This window comes from Heterocephalus glaber, unplaced genomic scaffold, assembly GCF_053883595.1.
Source record: "Heterocephalus glaber isolate CG9 unplaced genomic scaffold, H.glaber_assembly_v1.0 deba00001457, whole genome shotgun sequence".
Lineage (NCBI taxonomy): Eukaryota > Metazoa > Chordata > Mammalia > Rodentia > Bathyergidae > Heterocephalus > Heterocephalus glaber.
In genome coordinates, this window is record NW_028258305.1 from 24,447,303 (window position 1) to 24,469,443 (window position 22,141).

At 38.6% G+C, this 22,141-nt stretch overlaps 1 protein-coding gene and 1 pseudogene across 1 annotated transcript in view; one reads left to right on the top strand and one right to left on the bottom strand.

Moving 5' to 3' along the window:
• The window catches only part of Slc3a1 (solute carrier family 3 member 1), a 33,629-nt gene extending 25,231 nt beyond the window's left edge, over window positions 1-8,398 (bottom strand). Inside the window, exons 1-4 of the mRNA XM_013070211.3 lie at window positions 7,886-8,398; window positions 4,457-4,636; window positions 4,156-4,310; window positions 1,616-1,741 (exon numbers count right to left, since the gene is read on the bottom strand). Of these exons, the coding sequence (XP_012925665.3) occupies window positions 1,616-1,741; window positions 4,156-4,310; window positions 4,457-4,636; window positions 7,886-8,279 (855 nt within the window). The 5' untranslated portion in view covers window positions 8,280-8,398. The remainder of the gene's footprint in view (window positions 1-1,615; window positions 1,742-4,155; window positions 4,311-4,456; window positions 4,637-7,885) is intronic.
• A 9,591-nt stretch (window positions 8,399-17,989) lies between these two features.
• On the top strand, window positions 17,990-21,567 carry LOC101712318 (nuclear cap-binding protein subunit 2 pseudogene; annotated as a pseudogene).
• Window positions 21,568-22,141: the final 574 nt, after the last annotated feature.

Consider the following 22,141-nt stretch of genomic DNA (forward strand, 5'->3'; position numbering starts at 1 on the left):
ACTCTTACTTAAGAACAAAATGAAAGAAAAATAAACTAAATGTTCTAGGCGCCCCTGGTAACATGCGTGGTCTCTGTTCAGCTGACGCAGCAAGCTGTAGAAAGGCACCCAGGGCACCCTGCTCTGCTCAGGTCCTCTGCCACCTGCCTATGTCAGAGTGCTGCCCAACTCACGTCACCTCCCACCCACGCAGGCCACAGCAGAAGCAGAAGGGAGAACCACGTGGCTACCACGTACTGTGAACTGTGTATCAGGTACTGTTAGAACAACCAGCACCACTCAGGTGGGGGCCCATCAGAGAAGCTGCAGGTGCTACGAGCTCTCTCCCGTCCGCAGAGCACTGTGTGCCCTTACATCTGTATTCAGGGCGTGTATGATCAACCCCATCTCTTTCTTTTAGGGCCTCAGCTCTCGGCCTCTTGTCCTCATGTGTCTCTGGAAGCACAGCCAGATAAACATAGAATACCTAGTTAAGTTTCAACTTCAGGTAAACAATGAATAATTTTTAGCGGAAGTATGTTCCAAACATTGTATTATTCATTATTTATCTGAAATTTAACACTTAACTTGAGTAACCTGTATTTTTATTTGCTAAATCTGGAAACTGTACATACTGGCCTCCCAATCATCTCTGAGACAGACACATGAACCACACTCTTCCCTCAAAATCTTTGCACTCACTCTTCCCTCTGCCCAAAGTTCTCTTGCCCTACCAGTGAGGGTGAAACTTTTAGAGACAAGCGCCCAAATTGCAACCCAAAAACCACTTATTTATTGCAAAGTGCCAACACTGCAATTAAACCTGAATACTGAGGTTTTAGTTTAGAGGAAACAACTCACACATGAACATGTTTTGTCTTAAAAGAAAAACACAATAACACATGTGCCATAGGTTCGCCACCACTGCCCTAGACAGGCACATGGCTCCCTTCCTACTCCAGATCTTTGTCAAGCATCTCCTTAGCACAGGCTGTCTCCTCTCCACCTTCTACAGAAGAGCAGCTTCTACCTGCACTCTGATGGCCTTAGCTTCCGCAGCCCAACATGTTTGCTACTCAGCTGTGTATTCAGCTGCTTTCCCCTTGCTACGCTCAAGGCTCATGAAGGCAGAGCTGCTTCTATTCACTGCCACCTTCTTAGTGCTTAGAACAGGGCCCAGCACAGAGGAGGCATGAGTTAATATTTATTGAATGAACACAGAAGCGCTGTGTATGGATTATCTCATCTAATCTTCAAACAGCCCTGGAAGACAATTGTCAACAGGGTTTCACAGATGAGGGGTCAGAAACACAGAAAAGCCAAATAACTCAGCCAGAGCCCACTGTGGGTGGGGGAGCTAGACCCTATGGCCCACGTTCCTAACCACCTCCCTGAACCAGCACATTGTCACAAGCCAAGGTACCAAGGGATCTGGCCTTCTTCTGCTTAGATTATCCTGAGTTAGATGAAAAAAGGAGCCACCAGCATATCCTAGTGTCTGTATTTGAATCAGTTGCCTTAATCTGAAAATTATACTACCTGATTTGCTAGCACAATTATTATTTGATATAAAATGTTTCAAATAACCACTTAACCTGCCATTAGTGGAAAGGTTTGTGTGGGTGTCTATACTCACTTTTATTTCTTCTTGAACATCAGGATTTCGGAAATTTAAATCAGGTTGCTCTTTCAAAAACTGGTGGTAATAACATTGCTGTCGCACTTCATCAAAGTGCCAACTGGAGTTTCCATATACACTTAACTAACAAACAAACAAACAGAACATCAATTACTTAGCATTATTCTTATCATGGTATTATTCCTCACAAAGACACAATCATTGCCATGCCTGGCCCTGTGCAGGCAGTGTGTAAATCCTGGGTTTTCCTCTAAGGACAGCAGCCCTAAACTAAATTAATGCCCCAAATGCTACCTGTGTTGGCCTAATGCCTCACAGATGTGGTTGTGATGGATTTGTCTAGTAGTTGCTGCTCATAAAGACCACCATAGCAAATGGATGTTCTCAAATTCAACAAGGGCATCTTAAAAAACATTACTAACATATTTACAAACTCTTCCCCACAAGGCTCTGGACTCCTTCCTATTGGTGACGAAACACAGATCATAGTCAGTGTGGGAGAAAATTATATTCTATTGGTCTTGGAGCTTGAACCCAGATGTACTGAATCTTTAATGTGTACTTCCAAAAAGTTTTTTTTATTAGAACCATTCACTTAAAAATTCTACTAGTCAGCCAGGGATTTAGCTCAGTGGTTCTGCCACCTGCCTTGCAACCACAAGGACCTGAGTTCGATCCCTGGTACCAAAAAAAAAAAAAAAATCTACTAGTCCTCAAGAATAAAAATCTAGCACCTTCAAGTATTGGAACCCAAACATCGTAGCTGATTTCTTCTTTCTAGAAAAATTCAAGTCTGGAGATCCAGGTCAGGACTCTCCTTTCATTTACCAGCTATGTGACCTCAGTCAGCATGTCTGCAAAATAGGAAATCAAACCTAATTCATAGTCCTGAAGGGTGGGCTACATGAACCAACGCATATTAAACATTTAGCAGAGAACCTGGCACATAGCAAGCATTTAGTAAATATTTGTTAATGTCATTTTCATTTTAACAAGTGGGTGGATTACAAGGGAAAAATGTAGAAAGATGAGTGTGCCAGGACCTGCTGATCCCCAGGATACAGAGTGGTGCCATTCACTGAGTTTGGGGCAGGGGATTGGGGGTAGGAGGTCACACAGTCACCATGAAACATGTCCACTCTGAGTGTCACTTAAAATTTTTATATCTTCTCAATTTTGAACTTTATAATGATATCCAGGAGCCATCATGTTTAAATGTTTTTAAAAGGTCAAGAAATGAAGAGGAGGCCCTGAGTTCAAACCCCAGTACTACCAAAAAATTAAAAAAAAATTAAAAAGAAGAGAAAAGCGGGTACTGGAGCAAGGCAAGATGATCCTGAGAAAAAGGCTTGAAAGAAAGGGAGGAAGCAGACTGGAGCAGGAGGATCTGGCCTGGGACAGTAGAGTTGTGAGATGGAATATAGGATGCTCAGACAAATCCGAATGTTAGAAAACAACACACAATATTTTAGGACAGCTGTGCCTTGGTATCCATGGGAATTTGTTCCTGGACCACTACCCCTCCTTGGATACCACACTCTGCAGATGCTCAAATCTTTTCTACAAAACAGCATAATATTTGCACAGAACCTACCCATGTCCTCCTGTATACTTTAAATAACCTCTAGATTACTTATACTACCTACTACAATGTAAATGCCATGCAAATAGTGTAATACTGGATTGTTCAGGGATTTATGACCAGAAAGAAAAGTGTGTACTAATTCAGTACAGATGCAATTTTTCCCCCCAAATGTTCTATATGCAATTGAGTCTGCAGACACAGAACCTGCAGGTATGGAGGGCTGGCTGTATAAGCATGACCTACACAATATTTTATAATGAAAAAGTATCCACTCTGTATAAAATCAGATTTAACTCGATAGGCTAAATTTTTATTTTGCTAAATCTGGTCACCCCAGGCAGGACAGACAGAGGCTCTGCTATGAGAAGAAGGTGGGGATGGGACAGGAAGTGTGGGTGGCTTCTGTCCTCTCTGTGAAGTGTGGTTTGCTGCTGAGCATGATGAGATGGGAAGGAGCCAGGTACAGAGTTTGAAGAGAAGGGAGGCCATGTTGATCAGTTGGATTTAATGAAGGTCCCAAGAAGCTTCATGGTTTAGTTCAGGTGGGAACAACAAATATAGGATATACCCCGAGGTGCAGATACCAAGTTTCAGACAAAGAGAAAGCAGGTGGTTGCCTTCATTTATATCTAGGCCTTTACCCAACAAGGGAGGCAAAAAGCCAGAAAGGCAAAGGTCTCTGGAGAGTAGCAAAGCAGTTATTAAACAAGTGCGATGTGGAATCCATGCTGGGCAGGGAGGGAAATGCGGGAAAGAGAGGCTAGGAGCAAGGTTTCAACACCAGCTCCACAGTGAAATCAGAAACCTCAATAAATCCCAATAATCTTTTCTTCGTTTTTTTTTCTTCCCAGAAACTGTAGCTTTTCATGTTTTTCGTTAAAAGAGCTTCATAAACAACCAGTTCTATCACTACAGATCTGGCCCGTTGCAGGTCAGGTGAGCTGGAACTCACCCAGTTGTTGGGTGGGATGGTTATGCCGTTTTCATGGGTACAGTCACGCCAGATGTAATAATCAGTGTATTTCCCAGTCCATGTCCTACTCATTTCAAACCAAGGATGTTTATCGCTGGTGTGGTTTGGTATGAAATCAATTATTAATTTTAAACCTAATGAGTGAAAACATTTCAAATGTCAGTAAAAGATTATGGTTGAATAGTACATGGCAGTGAAGGGGAAAATGCTTTAAGTGAACATTTGATGAAGTACTTTTCTCAACTCTCACCCCCTTCCATCCGCCTCCTGTGCAACTTGCCTTTATCATGTATGGCTGCAAGCAGATTCTCAAAATCTTTCATTGTTCCAAAAGTAGGATCAATTTCTTGGAAATCTTCAACACCGTATCTGAAATCTTTCAGGGATGATTTATAAAATGAAGTGATCCAAATAGTTTTTATATTCAAAGTAGTGATGTAGTCCAGTTTATCTTGAATACCTGCAAAAAAAAAAAAAAACCAAAGGCATAAATAAAGCCTAGTTTGTTTGTTTGCTTTTATTTGAAGGATTAAAAATAAAATGGCTGGGCATGGTGGGGCATGCTTGGAATCTCAGCATTCCAGAGGTTGAGGCAAGAGGACCCCCGTGAGTTCAAAGCCAGCTTAGGCTACATAGTAAGTTCAAGGTCAGCCTATACTACACAGTGAGACTCTTCCTCAAAAAATTAAGTTAAAATGAATATGTCAGAGATAAAAGTATTTATATTCAAGACAAACATATTTGGGATTTTGCTGAATTTGAGTAAAACATAAATAGTAAAGTCTAGCTCTAAGAAAAACACTAAGTCAGTCTTCCAGCAATAACCTTCAACATAGATGCTTATAAGTAAAACCGTTACCTACTCCAATTTTACATTTCAGACCAAGACTACAGTATCGTTGCTTTACTCTACACATGGTACACAAGTCAGATGCTGGGCTAGGTGCCAAGAAGAAACAAAGAATAACACACAGTCACTGGTGGTCACGTGGCCAGGACCACTGCACCGCCACACGTGGCTACTGAGCACACGCAGTGTGACTTGGTCCAAACCCAAGTGTGCTATCACTGTAAGTGTAAACAGCAGGAATTGGGATGATGACCAGACCAGGAAGAGAGCTGGGCGAGGTGTTTTAAAGGGACCTTAAAGCTGCAGAAGCAGCTGATCAGGGAGGGCGTGGGCAAGGGAGGTCACAGTGAAGGGCTTGAAGGCAAAGAAAGGAAACAGGAACCAGACAGTCACAGCTTATCTAAAAAAGGGTGAATCCTGGGTTTTAGCACAATAAATAAACAACATGTCACATGGAGTACGGGATGGGGGAAAGAGCACAACAGTGAGGTGGAAGGTAAAGAATCTTTTATACCATTCTCAGAGTGTTTTTAGAGCAGCAGAATTGGACCTTTTTCATTGTTCACTTATACAAGAAGCCAAGAATTGATACAGAAGAGAATTCTAGGCCTGGCTGGGAAGAGATACGGAAGTAAAATTCTGTACTTGGAGCCTTGTAAGATAATTAGCAGACAGTGTGGTTTTGACTTCTAGCTCAGCATCAAGAATTCAGATTCAGAGACTTGGGTCTAGGATTCAATCTCCAGCAACTTTCTGTGTAATCTGTGTGGCTTCCCATGGCAAATCACAGATCCCACAACCAGCTGGAAGTCACTGGTTCAAAGCACAAAGCAAGTCTCTGCCCTCTGGAATCTTCCCCTACAAAAGCTGCTTCTTTTTGTTCTCCTGTGCTTCAATCACAAAGTATCAAGAGGGGACAGAAGGTTTTCAGTTAAGCCAGAACAGCAATGTGATATATGTTAAAAACAAGAATATGTGTTCAGCATGTGCCAGGCCTTGAGTTCCATCCCCAGCACTACACACACACACACACACACACACACAGCACAGCACATGGGAATCTGTTGATGAAAACAAAGGGGCTGGACAGTCACAAAATGAACAAGGGCTCTCAGCCCCACCCTCCAAGGGATGGAAAGCAATCACCACAACTAAGCATACCTGGAATGGTTTTTTTATAATAAGAATAATGACAGAATCCCCTCAACCTTGAGGACCAATGCTTGTTGATTACAGCCAGCAACCACTCCCTCCAGGACAAGTTATTTATTAGAAATGAAAAATGTAAGAGATGACCAGAGACAGTCATGTTTGTGGGAGTTTAGGTTTTATCTAGAAGGAGATTAGGAAGGCAGGGCCAGGAAACAGTTTATCTCTAGATTTAGGGCTTTGGTTTGTATTCAGTTGAAACACCACTTTGGCTTAGCATGCAGTGTGTAAGAGGCAGCAGGTGCTGGGGTCATGTGACAGAGAAGGGAAGCCATTCCCAGGCTGAAACAAAGGTGCTGTAACCGCAGTCCAAATACCCCAGGAACCTGGGATGGGGCTGTGCTCCAGGCAGGGAGCTTAAATAAAGGCACTGAGTTTGGGCCACACCTTGGAAAGCAAATATACTATTCTTTAACTAGTAAAGTCACAATACAATTTTTTTAAAGAGAAAATGGGGCTGGAGATGAAGCTTAGTTGTTGAGTACCTAGCACAGGCGAGGCACAGGGTTTGATCCCCAGTGCAACTCCAAAATAGAGAAAAGCAGAAAATGATATGAATGTGCAAAAGAAAAGCCTTTCATTAGTTATTAAGAAAAATCTGGAGATTTCAAGAGTTCATGCACAACATTTTAAAGATGGATTAAACCCACTCCCACATTCTACACTCTATCATATTATCTTATTTTCTTTTCTTCAAATAATCATTGAAAATTTGCCCGTTAGCTTATTTATTTGTTTTTTTATTGTTGCTCTTAACTAAGGTGAATATACCAACCAATTTGCTGAAGACAATCCCATTTTATGCCCTTTTTTGAGACAGGGTCTCACTGTGCAGTTCTGGCTGGCCTTGAACTCACTATGTAGCCTAACCTGGCCTCAAACTCCAGGAGATCCTCTTGCCTCAGCCTCTGAGTGCTGAGATTACAGGAATGCACCACCACACCCAGCACAATTTTACAACTGAAAGTGGTCTGGTTAGAGCACTGAATTATAAGGACATTCAATATATATAACTCTCCAAGATATTATTAGCTTAACTTTAAAAAATAAATTTTCACTTCTATGTTTCTACTTATATGCATATTGTTTTAATCCTTCATCCAAATAACAACCAACACACTGCTATGCCCTCTTCCCCCTTCCTCTCATTTCTCAGCATGGTCCAAGACTCGGCCTCCTCCACCTTTCAAAGACACTGCTTAATTCTTTGCAAATATTTATGCTTTACTAAAAAACTATCTACCAAACTGCCAAACAAACCACATTATACACTGGTAAAGCAATTCCCAGCTGTCACTTGGATTCCCACTGTAAAGTACATAGAAAGCAGGAAACAAATTTTCAGAGGAAACCTACCCTGGGTAAGAAGTGAGAATTGATGACCAAACAAGCATCTATACTTAGTGGGTAGTAAATTAAACCATTCTTTTTTACTCAGAGGCCTTCGGCAAATAGTCTTTCATCAAGTGAAAAAATTGCTGGGCTGTGCTGAGTGGTTTTTTAAATGTCATTAATGAAGAGACACCTGAGTGACCAGTCACACAGGAATGTGCTTTCTGTGAAGCCCAGGCATATTTCCATTTCCAAGAAGAGAAGGCCATAAACCAATCTCATCGTGGGCCCCTCCCTGACTTGGCCAGGAGCACGCACCTTTCAGATCTCCATTCCCATCCTTGTCGCTGTCCCTGAAAGACCTTGGGTAGATCTGGTACATGGGCCCTGCCTGCCACCAGTCCAGGCACTTTGGAGAGACGGCGATGATAGCCACAGTAGCCCCAATGAGCAGGACCACAGTCACAATGGTGAGCCAGAAGAGGATCTCCCGGGGCACTCGGTAGCAGGCCTGGCCTGAGAATTGGAACAGCACATCCTTGGGCATCCCAGCATAGGGCCGCACACCCTGGAGGCTGAGCTCCTCTGGGCCCATGATGCTCAGAGCCTGGTGCTGTGGGCTGTCCACGGAGCTGATGGGATCCAGTTCCAGTTCTGGGGTGTCTTCATTTTGGACAAAGCCATTGTTTGTCTGACATCCTTTCATACTCATCCTGATGGAGTCTCCCTTGCCTTTGCCTTCAGCAATGTCTCCAGGCTGTAGCCCTTCTGAGTGCCTTCCTGTAGAGAGGAGGGTGGACAGGTGGTTTTGCTGAGTGCTTTGTCCTTAATGAGCTTTGCATGGTTTATAAATAAACCTGGCTGGACAAAGTCCAGAGCCAAGGAAGACAGGGTAAAGGTGAAGGGGGTTTTAAAAACTTTCTTTTTATAGTGGGAGGTGGTGGTAGCTACAGTAACAACACTGTTAGAGGAGCCCACCTGGAAGAAGAGGCAGAGTTCCATTCCAAGTGATGTTACTTGGTTGAGTATACCATTGTTTCTAGTAGCAAAAGTTAAAAGGTGGAAAGTATCTAAATGTCCATCATTGCATAGATGGATAAACAAAATGTAGAATATGCATACAATGGAATATGATTCAGACTCAAAAGGAAGGAAATATTGATGTGTGCTACACCATGGATGAAACTTGAGAACATGATGCTAAGTGAAGTAAGCCACACTGAAAGAAAAGTATCGTGAGTCCACTTAAATGAGGTACCCATAGTAGTCAAATTTACAGAGACTGAAAATAGGGGCTGCCAGAGATTGAAGGAGGGGTTCATGGGGCATTATGTTTCAGTGGGTACAGAATTTCAGTTTGGGATGAAGAAAATTTTCTAGAGATGGACAGTAGTGGTGGTGACATCACAATGTAAATGTACTTTGCCATTGAATCCTAAGCTTAACAATGGTTAAAGTGATAAACATTAAGTCTATTTTACCAACATGTTTCAAACTTTAAACTTCTCTTTTTAGCTAAGTATAAGAAAAAGAAACAAATCTTAAATACTGCACTTCGGAGAGTGCAAAATTTTTTGCAAGGGGAAGCAAGGCTTTTCCTTTGTTTTATATTTTGGTTTTTTGCTTGTTTGTTTTGTTCTGTTTTGTTTTTTGAGGCAGGGTCTCACTATGTAGCCCAGGCTGGCCTTGAATTCACTATGGAGCCCAGGCTGGCCTTGACACTGGAGTGATCCTCTGCCTCAGCCTCTCACGTTCTGGGATTACAGGCATGTGCCACCATGCTCAGCTTGTTTTTTGTTTTGAAGGTCCCCCGTCTCCTCTCTTCCCATAAACCCACACAAAGAGGGCCTGGAGGCTGAGAACCACACTTTGTTAAATGAAGTCAATTTCATTTTATTTCAGTTCAGGCCAACCCTAGATTCTTCCATGTGTATGCTCAGCCTCACTCCAGGTGTGCTCAGTCTTACTTAGAAAAGGATGTGGCTTCCCATTCTTAGAAGCGCTTCCATAAGGTCGGGGGAGAAGGGGAGCAAGTTCATGTGCTTTACTAGAGGGAAGTAGTTCTCAATACTAGCACCAAATAGTTATTTAATCATTGACAAGCACCAAATACATTCACAAGGCTGAGGAGACTGCATTAAGGTTGGAAGTGCTTTCCTAGAAGACTGTAGCCTTAAGAGTGTGATGATTCAAGATTTCCTTTAAGCAGTGTCACTTGATACAGCCCTGTGACCATTCTATCAGATAAGAGAACTCCCTCACTCCCAGCCCCAACCCCACCCCTGCCTCACCCAGCCTTTTAAAAGAGAAAAGTTACCTGGGTCCCTAATGCTGTTGTTGTTTGTGGAATTTTAGAAACACTGCACTGTACAGAGGAATGAGCTACTTGATCTTAGCCAATTTATTTTTTTTAATAAGTAAATCTTCATACTTGGCTCACTGAATGCCTCCAATAAGTGGTATCTCTCCCCATTATTAATTATGCATGTTGACTATTTTAAAACTCAAAGGAATTTAACTTTTATATCATGATAAAACTTTGTGTTTCAAACACATAATGGTAATTTTCACAAATGAAGTTAATTCTTGAAGTTCAGCTACTATTTGGAAAAAAAGATGTGCAAAAATACCTACAGTTTAAAATAATTTTAAATTATAGAAGTATTTTAATAATAAAACTTCAAATTCTAAATGTACGATGATAAAAATAGCACAAAAACTCCACATTATAGCACTATGTCTTCAAGACAGAATCATTCTTTTTCATCTTCTCTACATTTTATTTAAAATAACAATAACAGTTTCCATTTCCAGAACATGCAAACTGGAAGCTTTTGAAAATAGTTTGGAATAATTATCTGGTCTTTGGAAGAAGGATATTTATTTAATAATAAAGGAAATTACAAATAAGATTTCTTTTTTTTTGGTTCTTTTCTGTTTTGCTAGGATTTTTTGTATTTAAAATATCACAAAGCATATTAATTGAAGAACATTGGGAAATATATTTGCAATAAATATGTCAAAGAATAAACACCATTTTTGAGGAGCATTTGGTGAACCTGCTGAAAGGTACAGTAAGTTTTAACTAAAGAGTTCAAGAAACGCATGCAAATTTTTTAATGAATCAACTATTAACTCCAAGAGAAATAAAACCTACATCAAAGGTTAATGTGCCTGTTAATCATGGTTTGTTAACATCACTGGATTAGGAAATGCTTAGAGGATTAGTAAAGCACCCTTCTGAGGGTGTCTGAGTGGGTCATGGAGTGTGACTTTGGATACCCTAAATGGTTCCTGGCCCCTTTCTCTCTTCTCTCACTTTGTTCTCTTGTTCTGTTTCCCAGATGCCATGAGCTGAGCAGCTTTCTCCTGCCACACCCTTCCATCATGTTTCTGCCGTGGAACTAGCCAACCATGAACTGAATCCTCTGCAAGTATGAGCGAAAGAAACCTCCCTCCTTTAAGTTGAGGGTGTCAGGTATCTGTCTCAGCTACAGGAAAGCTGACTAATACAGTTAGGCTGAATGATTAAAAAAAATCGGCATGTTCACAGGTCAGAGTAGATGGATATTGACCATGTCAAGTGATTGAACCCATCATCAAAGGACCTTACTTGGTTTACCAATGACCAGCAGTGCAAAATTTAATGAAAAGATCAACTCATTCACTTGAACAAAAATTGTACTATAACTATATGAGGAATAAAAGTGAATAGAAAAGAACTAAAATCCTCCACAGTTGTGATAAGAAGTCCAAACAGCGCATATAATATCTACAAGGTATGTCTCAGGAGATAACAGAAAATCAATCTAAGAACTCAATACTGTTTGCCTTTTTAATTATTATATTGCTATGTCTGTAACAGTAGCATGTATTTGTATGATAAAAATAGATTTAAAAAATAAATATGTCAGAAAAGCAAGGCATGGTGGCACATGCTTGTAATCCCAGGATTCTGGGAGGCTGAAGCAAGAAGATTTCAAGTCTGAGAAATTTAATGATTTAGCAAGACTCTGTCTTAAAAAATAAAAAAGTGCTGGGCCTGTAGCTCAGTGGGAGGACCCTGGATAACACACACACACACACACACACACACACACACACACACACACGGCCAAAGAATCTGTCTTTAACACTAAACATTATATATACCTTATATCGCTAAATATATATACCTATATGGAATTTCATGTCAATTAAAAAATATGAATGTCAACTGAAAATTCAGAAAAAAGATAAACAAACATTTCACACCGACTAATTCACTAATGTCAGAGAAATAAAAAGTAGTTTCGATCATATTGGCAAAGAATTTTCAGAATTAGCTAAGTGTGGTGGTGCATACCTACAGTCCCCGTGTTTGGAAGGCTGAGGCAGGGAAATCACAAGTTCAAGGCCACCCTTAGCTAAAATAGTGCTAGTAAGGGTCCAAAATATATCGACATAATCATCCTTGTATTTTATATAATGATCTTTAACATCTTTCAGGGCAATAAAGTAAGGCTAGCTCTACTAGATTTTGAAGCAAAAACTCCAGAAAAATAAAGAGTTGAGATTAAAAAAAAGTTCAAAAAATTAAACAGATTGGAATCACGAGAAATTAGCCTCCAATATAAGGAAGTATACAACAGAATTTAAAATATGGAAAGTCAACATTTCAAATTTGAGTGAACAAAGATCATTTAGTAAATGATACTGGACAGCTAGCTATTTGAAAAAAATAATAAAGCTATGTAACTTACTTTATACTTTAAATCAAAAATAAATTCTGTGTGAATCAGATTGCTTTCTTTGGGGCTTTGGGGTTTTTTGGACAGCAACTCACTAGGTATGTAGTTTAGGCTGGCCTTGAACTCACTGTGCAGCCCAGGCTGGCCTCAAAAATCAAAACAATCTTCCTGCCTCAGGCTCCTGAGTGCTGAGATTACAGGCTTGTGTCACCACATCCAAGTTGTGAATGAGATTTAGAACCAAAAATTAAAGCTGTCAGGAGAGCATGGTAGTGCACACCTGTAACCCCAGGACTCTGGAGAATGAGATAGGAGGGTCCAAAGTTCAAGCACAGCCTGGGCACTTCAGTGACTCAGGGAGATCCTGTCTCAAAATAAAAAATAAAAAGGGCTGGGCATGTAACTCAGTGTGAAGGCTCTGGATTCAATCTCCAGTACCACAAAACAAAACAAAACAAAACACAAAACAACAACAACAACAAAACCTGTTGAAGCGCTAGACAGAAATCTATGTATTTAAAGAAAAACTTTGGAGCTGAAAATTTTTTCGAAGTATAATAATACAAAATATGAGAACCAGATTCTACAAAAGGAAAGGTCAATACATTTGATTCCAGAAATTAAAAAGGAACAGACAAATCCACAGAGAAAAAAGGCAAATGACAAATGAGAGTAAAATATCTGTAACATAGCTGCCAAGGTAATTTTCATAATATAGAAACCTACTTTACAAATTAACACTGAAAAGTAGAAGAAGGAACAAAGGATACAAACAAAGCATTGACAAGAAAACATATAAGTGGTTAATAAACATAAAATGCAAATTTTGCTCAAAATTAAATAAATACTTAAATTTAAAGGTTATGGCATTTAAAAAATGTCATTTGACTTAAATGAGAAGATTTGATAATACCCAGAACCAGAAAATATGTAAGGAACTAATACTCCCCCATGCACATGATAAGAGTATAAACTAGGGCAACTTTCGCATAGAACAATTTCGGGTGATATATATATTTATATATATATTTATTTATTATAATATATTATGAACTGTGTAAGTTTTGACCCCGAAATTACACTGCTAAAAATTTACCAGGGTGATGTAATTGACAAGATATATTTAGGAACAACATGTGGAATCAGTTAAGTAAATTATAGGGAATCCATACAATGGAACAACATAGAGCTCCTAAAAGAATGGGTTCATTTTTCTGGGCTGAAAATGAAAAATGTCCAAATTATATTGTGACATGGAAACATGTTTTACAACAGTAAGTATAAGATAATCAGAGTTATGAGGAAAAAATGGCAAGCAGGGAGACATGCAGGTTAAATTTTCAACTAGTAGCTGACTGTAGGCTGAGAATAAGAGGGCAGGGTGAGGAACCCAGGACTTTGACTTTTGACTTTACCTTCACTGAATTTATTTGCTTTCAGCATATATAACATTGTAATAAAGAGAAAGAGAGAAGGGAATGTCCATATCATTAAATTCAATGATTCCACTTTTTAAAAAATCTAGTTTAAGGAAATAATCTGAGACAGGGACAAAAATTTGTATCTAAAAATACATTAATTACAGTGTTATTTATAAACTAGTGAACTGTGGAAACACTCAAGCCTTCATTGATACAAGCTTAGCTAAATCAAATGGCTGTATTGCTGGCAATTAATTATAATTCTTTTCTTTCATTTTTAAAAATTAATTTATTGGAAACATTTTAGATATACATAATAACATTCATCATATGGAATTTGTACCTGTATGTGACAAATCTTGATTATAACTCCTTTAAAAACAAAAGACTAGCTAAATAAATTATTACATATTCATGTGATAGAATATTAGCCACTGATCAGACTTTCAAAGATTTTTAATGACATGGAAAAAGTTCATATTATATGTTTGAATGGAAAAATGCATGACATAAACAAATTGTCCTGATTATGTGAAAAACATTTCACATGTATTTGTAAAGTCCTATTAGGAAACAGTTCGGAGTGATTATCTCTGGCTTCTAGGATTAAGAGTGATACTTATTTTGTTCTTTAATTTTTTAATTTTTCTAATTTTTATATAATAAATGTATATTTCTCTTTCATTGAAAAAAAAATCAGTTAGCCCTGAATTGGGAGTCTGCCTAGAAATTCCTAGGCAGGTAGTAGATTTCAGTGTAAGCGAATTCTTCATAGAAATAGCCACTACAAATTCACAAAAACCCATGTTAATGTCTAAATAAAAGGAAGAAAATAGAAAGATATAGATTGAAATTTAATCAACAAGTACTGGAACACTGGAAGAGAACAGGAAGTGAGCAGTAATCTAGAGAAAATGGCCACAAAGCTAAGAATTCTGAATGCAAAGGTATCACTATTACTTACTTCCAAAGAGATTCATAGGCAATACTGATAAAGTATGGAACACAGTACTGAAAAAACATAAATATGAATATGGGACAAAAACTTGGATAATTAGAACAAAGAATCAGAGCTGATATAATGTGAATTATACAATCAAGCTTTAAAAAATAAAAGAAAATGAACTATCTAGAAAGCAGATAACAGGACAGGAGCCAGAGATATCCTGCAATTAAAAACATGTATAGAAAGCAATAATCAATGAAAGTTAATACATAATGAATTTCAAAACCATCACATCATAGGACTTTCTCTCAACAGCAAACCCACCAAAGTATGCATGGGTTGTACAATGTCAGGTTTGTAAATATTTACAATTAAAAGAAGGATCTCCCATATTGCATTTACCTGTGTACAAACTGGCTCACGGAGGCTGGACGCAGAGTGTAGGAAGTATACATAGTCATCTGTAAGTTCACAGTTATCTACCCCATTGCCTGCTGCATTATTAAATGTGTAAAAGAATGGTTATTTCAAAATCGATAGATCTAACCCTATGCTTTAGAAAAAAGTAATAAATGAAGGGAGAATGGAAGTGGAAAGTACATTCTGCACAAAAGTGTAGATTTTTATCACTTCTCTTAGCCTTGTGTTCTTGACATGGTACAGTTTAATGGGAACTTTTATGTGTGTTTTTTTTGTACCGGGGATTGAACTCAGGTCCTTGTGCTTGCTGGCCAGGGGGTGGAACCACTGAGCTAACCCCCCCACCCCCCCACCTCCTCACCCCCTCACCCCCTGGCCCTAATGGGAACTTTTAAGTGAGAGGAAGTGAGATTCAAGCCCTGCCTCCACATTTGCTCTCTACGTGATCTTAGACAAATCTGCCAGCTTCTCTGTCACTCTTGCCTCAGTTGTCAAATTTAATTTGGTAGTAGGGGTAACACTATAAATATAGTCTAGAATAAAGTAATTTAAGAACAGTTGTAAGGGGCTGGCCATATGGCTCAGTGCTAGAGTACTTGCCTAGAATGTTTACAGCCTTAGGTTCAGTCCCAGCACCACAAAATAAAGCAAAAACAGTTCTTACAAGGAAACAGAAAAAACAGATTCATAACAACTACAGAAAGAAGTTAAACTTATATAACCTCTGAAGTTGAAGGAGAATGTTTTAAAATAGTTTTGCTGGAAGTTAAACTATTTTAAAACATTTTGGTAACCGAATATAACAAACTAATAGCCAAAGAAATATAAACAGAACATGAAAATGTAACAAATGTCACTATGAAAGTCTTACTATCCCTTCCTAAAGAATTAATACAAATATAAAATCAATATAGCAAGTAGTGTCCAATGAGACAAAGAGATTGCCAAATTATATGTAAGAAAGTAACATAAAATAGGTCATTACATAAAAAGCACTTCCCTAATAGAATTAAGAAATACAAATTAAAACATTATTAAGGTATGCCATGTTTTAGTTGCTTTAACAAACCAATTAATGGCTTCTCTGCAGCAATTCTCCTGCCTCAGCCTCCAAGTGCTGGGATTGCAGGTGTGTGCCATCACACTGGGCACAAAGATAATTTTTAAAAGTCAGTTAGGCGTGGTGGCACACACCTGTAATTTCTCTGCTACATAGTGAGTTCAAGGCAAGCCTGAACTACATAGCAGGACTGTCTCAAACAAAACAAAACAAAACAAACAAATGGTGTGCATTTCTGTCCCTAAATTTGAACCCCTGGCATTAGCATGTGGCCTGCTGGAGGATGGGAGACAGAGGTTAGAGATGTGGGGCAGAGTGTTGGGAGTTCTCCTAGCCCCAGCCAAATTACCCCATGACCACAGAGGCCTGAGCAAGCCCAGCTCACACAAGCAACAGCCAGACCAACAGCTATCAGAGAGCGAAGCCAATGGCTGGGCTACTTTCTGTTTCAGCATCTCAGAAACACCTCTATTGAAGGACAATTGACAAATAACAGATTGCATACATTTAAAATACACATTTTCACATGTATATACATCCATGAAGCCATTGCCACAGCCAAAATGAGGACCTTCCCTCCCCTCTGTAATCTCTCCCTCCCCATCCTCAAGCACTAATCTGCTTTCTATTGATATAGATTCCTGTGCATTGTCTAGAATTTATAGAAATGGAATCATACATACAGTGTATATTGTTTTATGGTCTGGTTTCCTTTACTCGGCACAGTTATTTGCAATTTATCCTATTGGGTGTACAAATAGTTTTAGCCTTTTTTATTAGCTAATAAACTTTTTTGAAAGAGCCATTTCAGGTTTATAAAAAAAAATGAGCAAAAAATACAGAATTCCTGAATACCTGGTCTTTCCTAACTCTTGCTGTTTATTATTAGTATTTTGTATTTGTGTATTTTGTATTCATTTGATGTATAATGATGAACCAATATGGATATACTGCTATTCACTAAAGTCCATGTTTTACATTACTCTATTCTGTACCTTAACTACTTACACAGTAACAATGTGACATAGTAAATGCATATATTGTATTACATGTAGTTCACTCTTTGTGCCGTATATTCTATGGGTTTTGACAAGTGTACAGTGAGGACAGATATCATCACACCAACACAGTATCATACAGAATAGTTTCACTTCCCTAAAAATCTTCTGCTTCATCTTTTCATCCCTCCTCCTCCCTGCCCACATCCTCCAGGTAAACACTTATCTTTTTACTGTCTATAGTTTTGCCTTTTGCAGAATGTAACATAGTTGAAATAGTAAGGTATTGGCCCTTTCCAGCTGACATCTGTCACTTAGTAACATGTACTTATGTTTCCTTCATGTCTTTTAGTGGTGTGATAGCTCATTTGCTTTTATTGCTGAATAATATGCCATTATATGGATGAATTACAGTTTATTCATCGATTGAAGTCCATCTCGGTTTCTTCCAAGTGTTGCCAGTTATGAAGAAAGCTGCCATAAACATTTGTGTGCAGGTTTTTATATGGATCTAAGTTTTCAACTCATTTGGGTAAATACCAAGGGGTGTAACTGCTGAATCATGTGGTAAGATTAATTTAGTTTTGTTATGAAACTGCCTGTCTGGTATTTCGTGTTGTCAGTATTTTGGATATTAGCCATTATAACAGGAATGTAGAGGTATCTAGTTTAGTTCACTCTTTTTTATTGCTGAGTAGCATTCCATTTTAAGGCTATATCACAGGTTATAAGTGGACAGTCAATGTTTTCTCCCAGCTTTTGAGTATTATCTATAAAATTGCTATGAATAATGATATATGTCTTTATAAGGATATAGCTTCTTTTTCTCTTCAGTAAACACCTAGCCATGGAACTGCTAGATGATATGGTAAGTATAACTTTTTAAGAAATCGTGAAACTGTCTTAGAAAGTGTTTGTGCCACTTAGCATTGCCTTGAGTGGGACAGGAGAGGACCAGTTCTCCTATCCTTGCCAGCATTTGCTGTTAAGTCTGTTTAACTTTGGTGATTCTTGTGTAGTAGCATCTCACTGTGGCTTTAGTTTGTACTTTCTTAGTGACTAATGGCCCTGATGACCTTTTCATGTGCTTGCTTGTCATCCATTTATATTCCTGAGTGAAGTGATGTTGGCAGCTAGCTGGAGTCCTTGGTTTTCTCATGGATTTCCTCAATGTATTATCTTATGTTGGCTCAATACCACATCATCTTTGTGTTCCCTCAAAGTTTGTGAGCTAGAAACTATTCGCTAAGGCAACAGTGTTGAGAGGTAGGACCCTTATGAAGTCATGAGGGCCCCTCCTCATGGATGGATTAACGTAGTTCTTGCAGGAGTGCATTAGTAATTCAGGGAGTGGATTTTTATGCAAGTGAGTCCAGACCTTTCTTTTCTTGGCCTTCTGCCTTCCAACATGGAATAATGCAGCAAGAGGGCCCTAATTAGATAGGGACCCCTCAACCTTGGACTTTCCAGAAACAAATCTCTAGTCTTAATAAGTTTCCCAGTCTCAGGCATTGTGTTACAGCAACAGAAAATGAACTAAGATATTTATTATGTGGCAAACATTTCAAATTCATACACTCAGCTGTTCTGGGAAACTTTAAATATAGCACTGGCTGATATATTGCCATGAATAGTCTTGGTGTAAATTCAAGGACCATGCATTACATAGTCCTATGTTACTTTCAAAATAACCTGAGAACACTGTGTTAGAACTTGCGTCAGGACACAAACATCAGTCACTCAATAGAATATTAAAAAAAAATCTATCTGTTTCTTGTATAACAGGAACACTGTGAACAGCAAAACATGTAAGAAGAATATAACCTTAGATCAAAGGTTAGTTCTTTAAATAGAATGAAATGTAGCTTTATGAGAACAATATGTCCTTGTCTTCCAATTTTGTGATAGATAAGAACAAACTTTGATTCAAGTTCTGAGTTTTGAGAACCACTGATAAATGCCTTCTTTTGTCAATGAGGAAACTAAGCCACTGAGTGACCATATGACTTGCTCATTGTCTTACGTGTCAGGGGCACAGCCCAGTGCTCCTACTGCTCTTGCTGACAGAGATACAGTTTAGGAATTCATGTTCACTCAGCCTGGTGAGATGGGAAAGTATAGATCTTGGGCCAATCCATAGGCTTGAGTCCAAAGGCAACTTTGGAGCTTTGTGGCCTTGGATAAATTATTTAGTCTCTTTGGATCTCAGCTTTTATACTTACTTTACGGAGTTGTTGTAAGAATTGAACAGAATAGCATATACATACTTCCAACTAGTATTTAGGGGCTCTTCTTGTAAAAACTGGTCAGCTCCCTCTCCAGCAAAGAGCTTTGCATAGTGCAGCCTATGTTGTGATAAAAGTTGTTTTGTTAATATAATAAAAATTACAGTTAGCATTAAGGTCCGTGTCTCAGGACAATGTGGTCTACTCAGTGCTACTTGTACAAGACTAAAGGGAACTTCTCAAATTATTCTTCACAAAATAAGAATGGTCTGTTTAGAGGTGATTTTTCTATTTGCACTTATCCCAAGAAGCAGCTAGAAAGTTCTCAGTAAGTCATAAATATTAGTTCTCTTTGATAGCAAACACTGAGTAGGAAGAGACTAGAGCAGTGATGGCAAACCTTTTAGAGCTTTCAATGATACAAACAGCCTGCTGAAGCACATGTGCCATAGGTTCATTACCACTGGACTAGAGGGAGCAGAAGATAGTGCCTCCTATAATATTCATTTTGATCCTATTTCTACCTTTTAAAATAGATTAATATGAATGATAAAGCCACAAGGAAAGGGCTCTTAGCTTTTGTAAATTCTATCTAGTGATAGTACCTTTGCTTAAATCATAATTGATCCTTTGGACATCCTCCATTGATTCTGCTTTAAAGTCGAAGGAAATGATCTAAATACAAGGAACATGGCAAGCTCTATCAATTCTAGTCATAGATGTTAGCTAAGTCCCTAACTACTCCTTATAACCAGTTACAAAAAATTGTAGAGCAACATGTTTCATATGAGTGAATTTGATTTATTGGGATGTTTTAACAAGAGTAATGGTAATCTTAGATTACATGTTAGATATTAAAAAGTACAGTTCTACCTCTTAGGGGTGGCCTCTTGAAGGCCTTGCGCAGCGACTCCTACGTGGAACTGAGCCAGTACTGGAACCAGCACTTTCGGGGTAACAATGAAGAGCAAGAAAAATTACTGAAGAAAAGTTGTACATTGTATGTCAGAAATTTTTCTTTTACACAACCGAAGAACAAATTTATGAACTCTTCAGCAAAAGTGGTGACATAAAGAAGGTCATTATTGGCTTGGACAGAATGAAGAAAACAGCATGTGGCTTCTGTTTTTTAGGAGGCAGAAAATGCCATCCGTTTCATAAATCGAACTCGTCTGGACCACAGGATCATTAGCATAGACTGGGACGCGGGCTTCAAGGAGGGCAGGCAGTAAGGGCGCGGGCGATCTGGAGGCCAGGTTCTCGCTGGGTACCGGCAGGACTACGACGCGGGAAGAGGGAGCTATGGAAAAGTCGCACAAAAACAGTGAGTGGCGAGAGCCCTATCAGGGCAAAATTTCCTCCAACAGACTGCTGAAGAAGTTACCGTTTTCCGTTACCAGACCAAAAGGGTGTCCCTTGAGGCTGGGGACGGACTTCAGCGGTAGAGCAAAAAGAAAAGTGTTCCTGAGCAGCAGATTCCGTCTGTGATGTTTATCTGTCAGCCAAAAGTACCACACTTACAGGAAGACTAGAAAAATGTAAAAGTTTATTTTCTGATGGTAGGGTCTAACTAGGCTCATGATCTACACTGGGACTTGGAATGATTCTTTTTTAAATTTGAAGTTTGCGAAATGTTAAGTTCTTTAAGGTAAAATGGAGTTTTGCTATGTTGTAGAGTTTTGCTGTAAATTAGGAAGAGTTGTCTGACAACTGCATTTGTTTTCTATGTTGAATTCTAATCTCTAAAGGCAAACTTTGACCTTCCTAAGTGTTTGGCACAAAAGCCTGAGGTCTCAGGACCCGCTCCTCTATTTCTGTGCTTTAGTGCAGGACTTGAGTTCTGCTAAATACATTTTTCAAAAGATGTAATGTTTTGCCTAAAGCTAAAAAAGAAAGTCTCTCTAACATGGAGACCCGAAAAGAATTTATTTTGCATTTGTAAAGCGAGAGATGATTTCTTATGTGTGAGTATAATTTTCCCTAATTAGAAAAAAATACAAAATGTTTTCATCTAGCAACAAACATCTTCCAACATCCAGTAGTATGTGAAGGTTGTGGCCTGAGCTCTCTGTGAACATCTTTCATGTTAGACCAAGTGTGGGTTTTCTCAGTCAGTTCCAAACTGGTTATTGGAATTTTTTTTAAAGCACTGTTAATAGTTGTAAAGTAAGAAGAAACCATTTACAAACATTTAGTGATACTATTCATTTGTAAACATTTGTTTTTATACTGTACTTTTAACTAATTTATATTCTTCTGTAGTAAGACGTAACTCAGATTTCTAAAGGGCTTAAAACCAAAGATATCAGTTCTTATTTATCTTTTGTAACCGATTACAATAAAGTTGGACCAACTTATACAAAAATTAAAAAATAAAAAGTACAATCTGGGGCTGAGGTGTAGCTTAGTGGTAGAGTGCTTTTCTAGCATGTGTAAGGCCCTAGGTTTGATCCCTAGCACCATAAACCCATGGAAAATATGGAATATATATATATATATACATATATATATGGAAAGAGAGAGCGTGCTTGTTATTGTCTCAATTTTACATTTCTTACTAAACCATACTGTATCAACTGAAGTGGTGATCTAATTCATGAAATATTTCTAAAAGCTATCTTGGGTAAATATCTTCATATTCACATTTTCTATAAATTAGAAATTTTTTTTGTATACCAGTGAGTCACACAGAGTCCCAGCATGTACATACTCTAAATTTCGATACAGGGCCTTGTTGAACACTTTATAATTCAGCATTAGTTCTCTTCATTGAA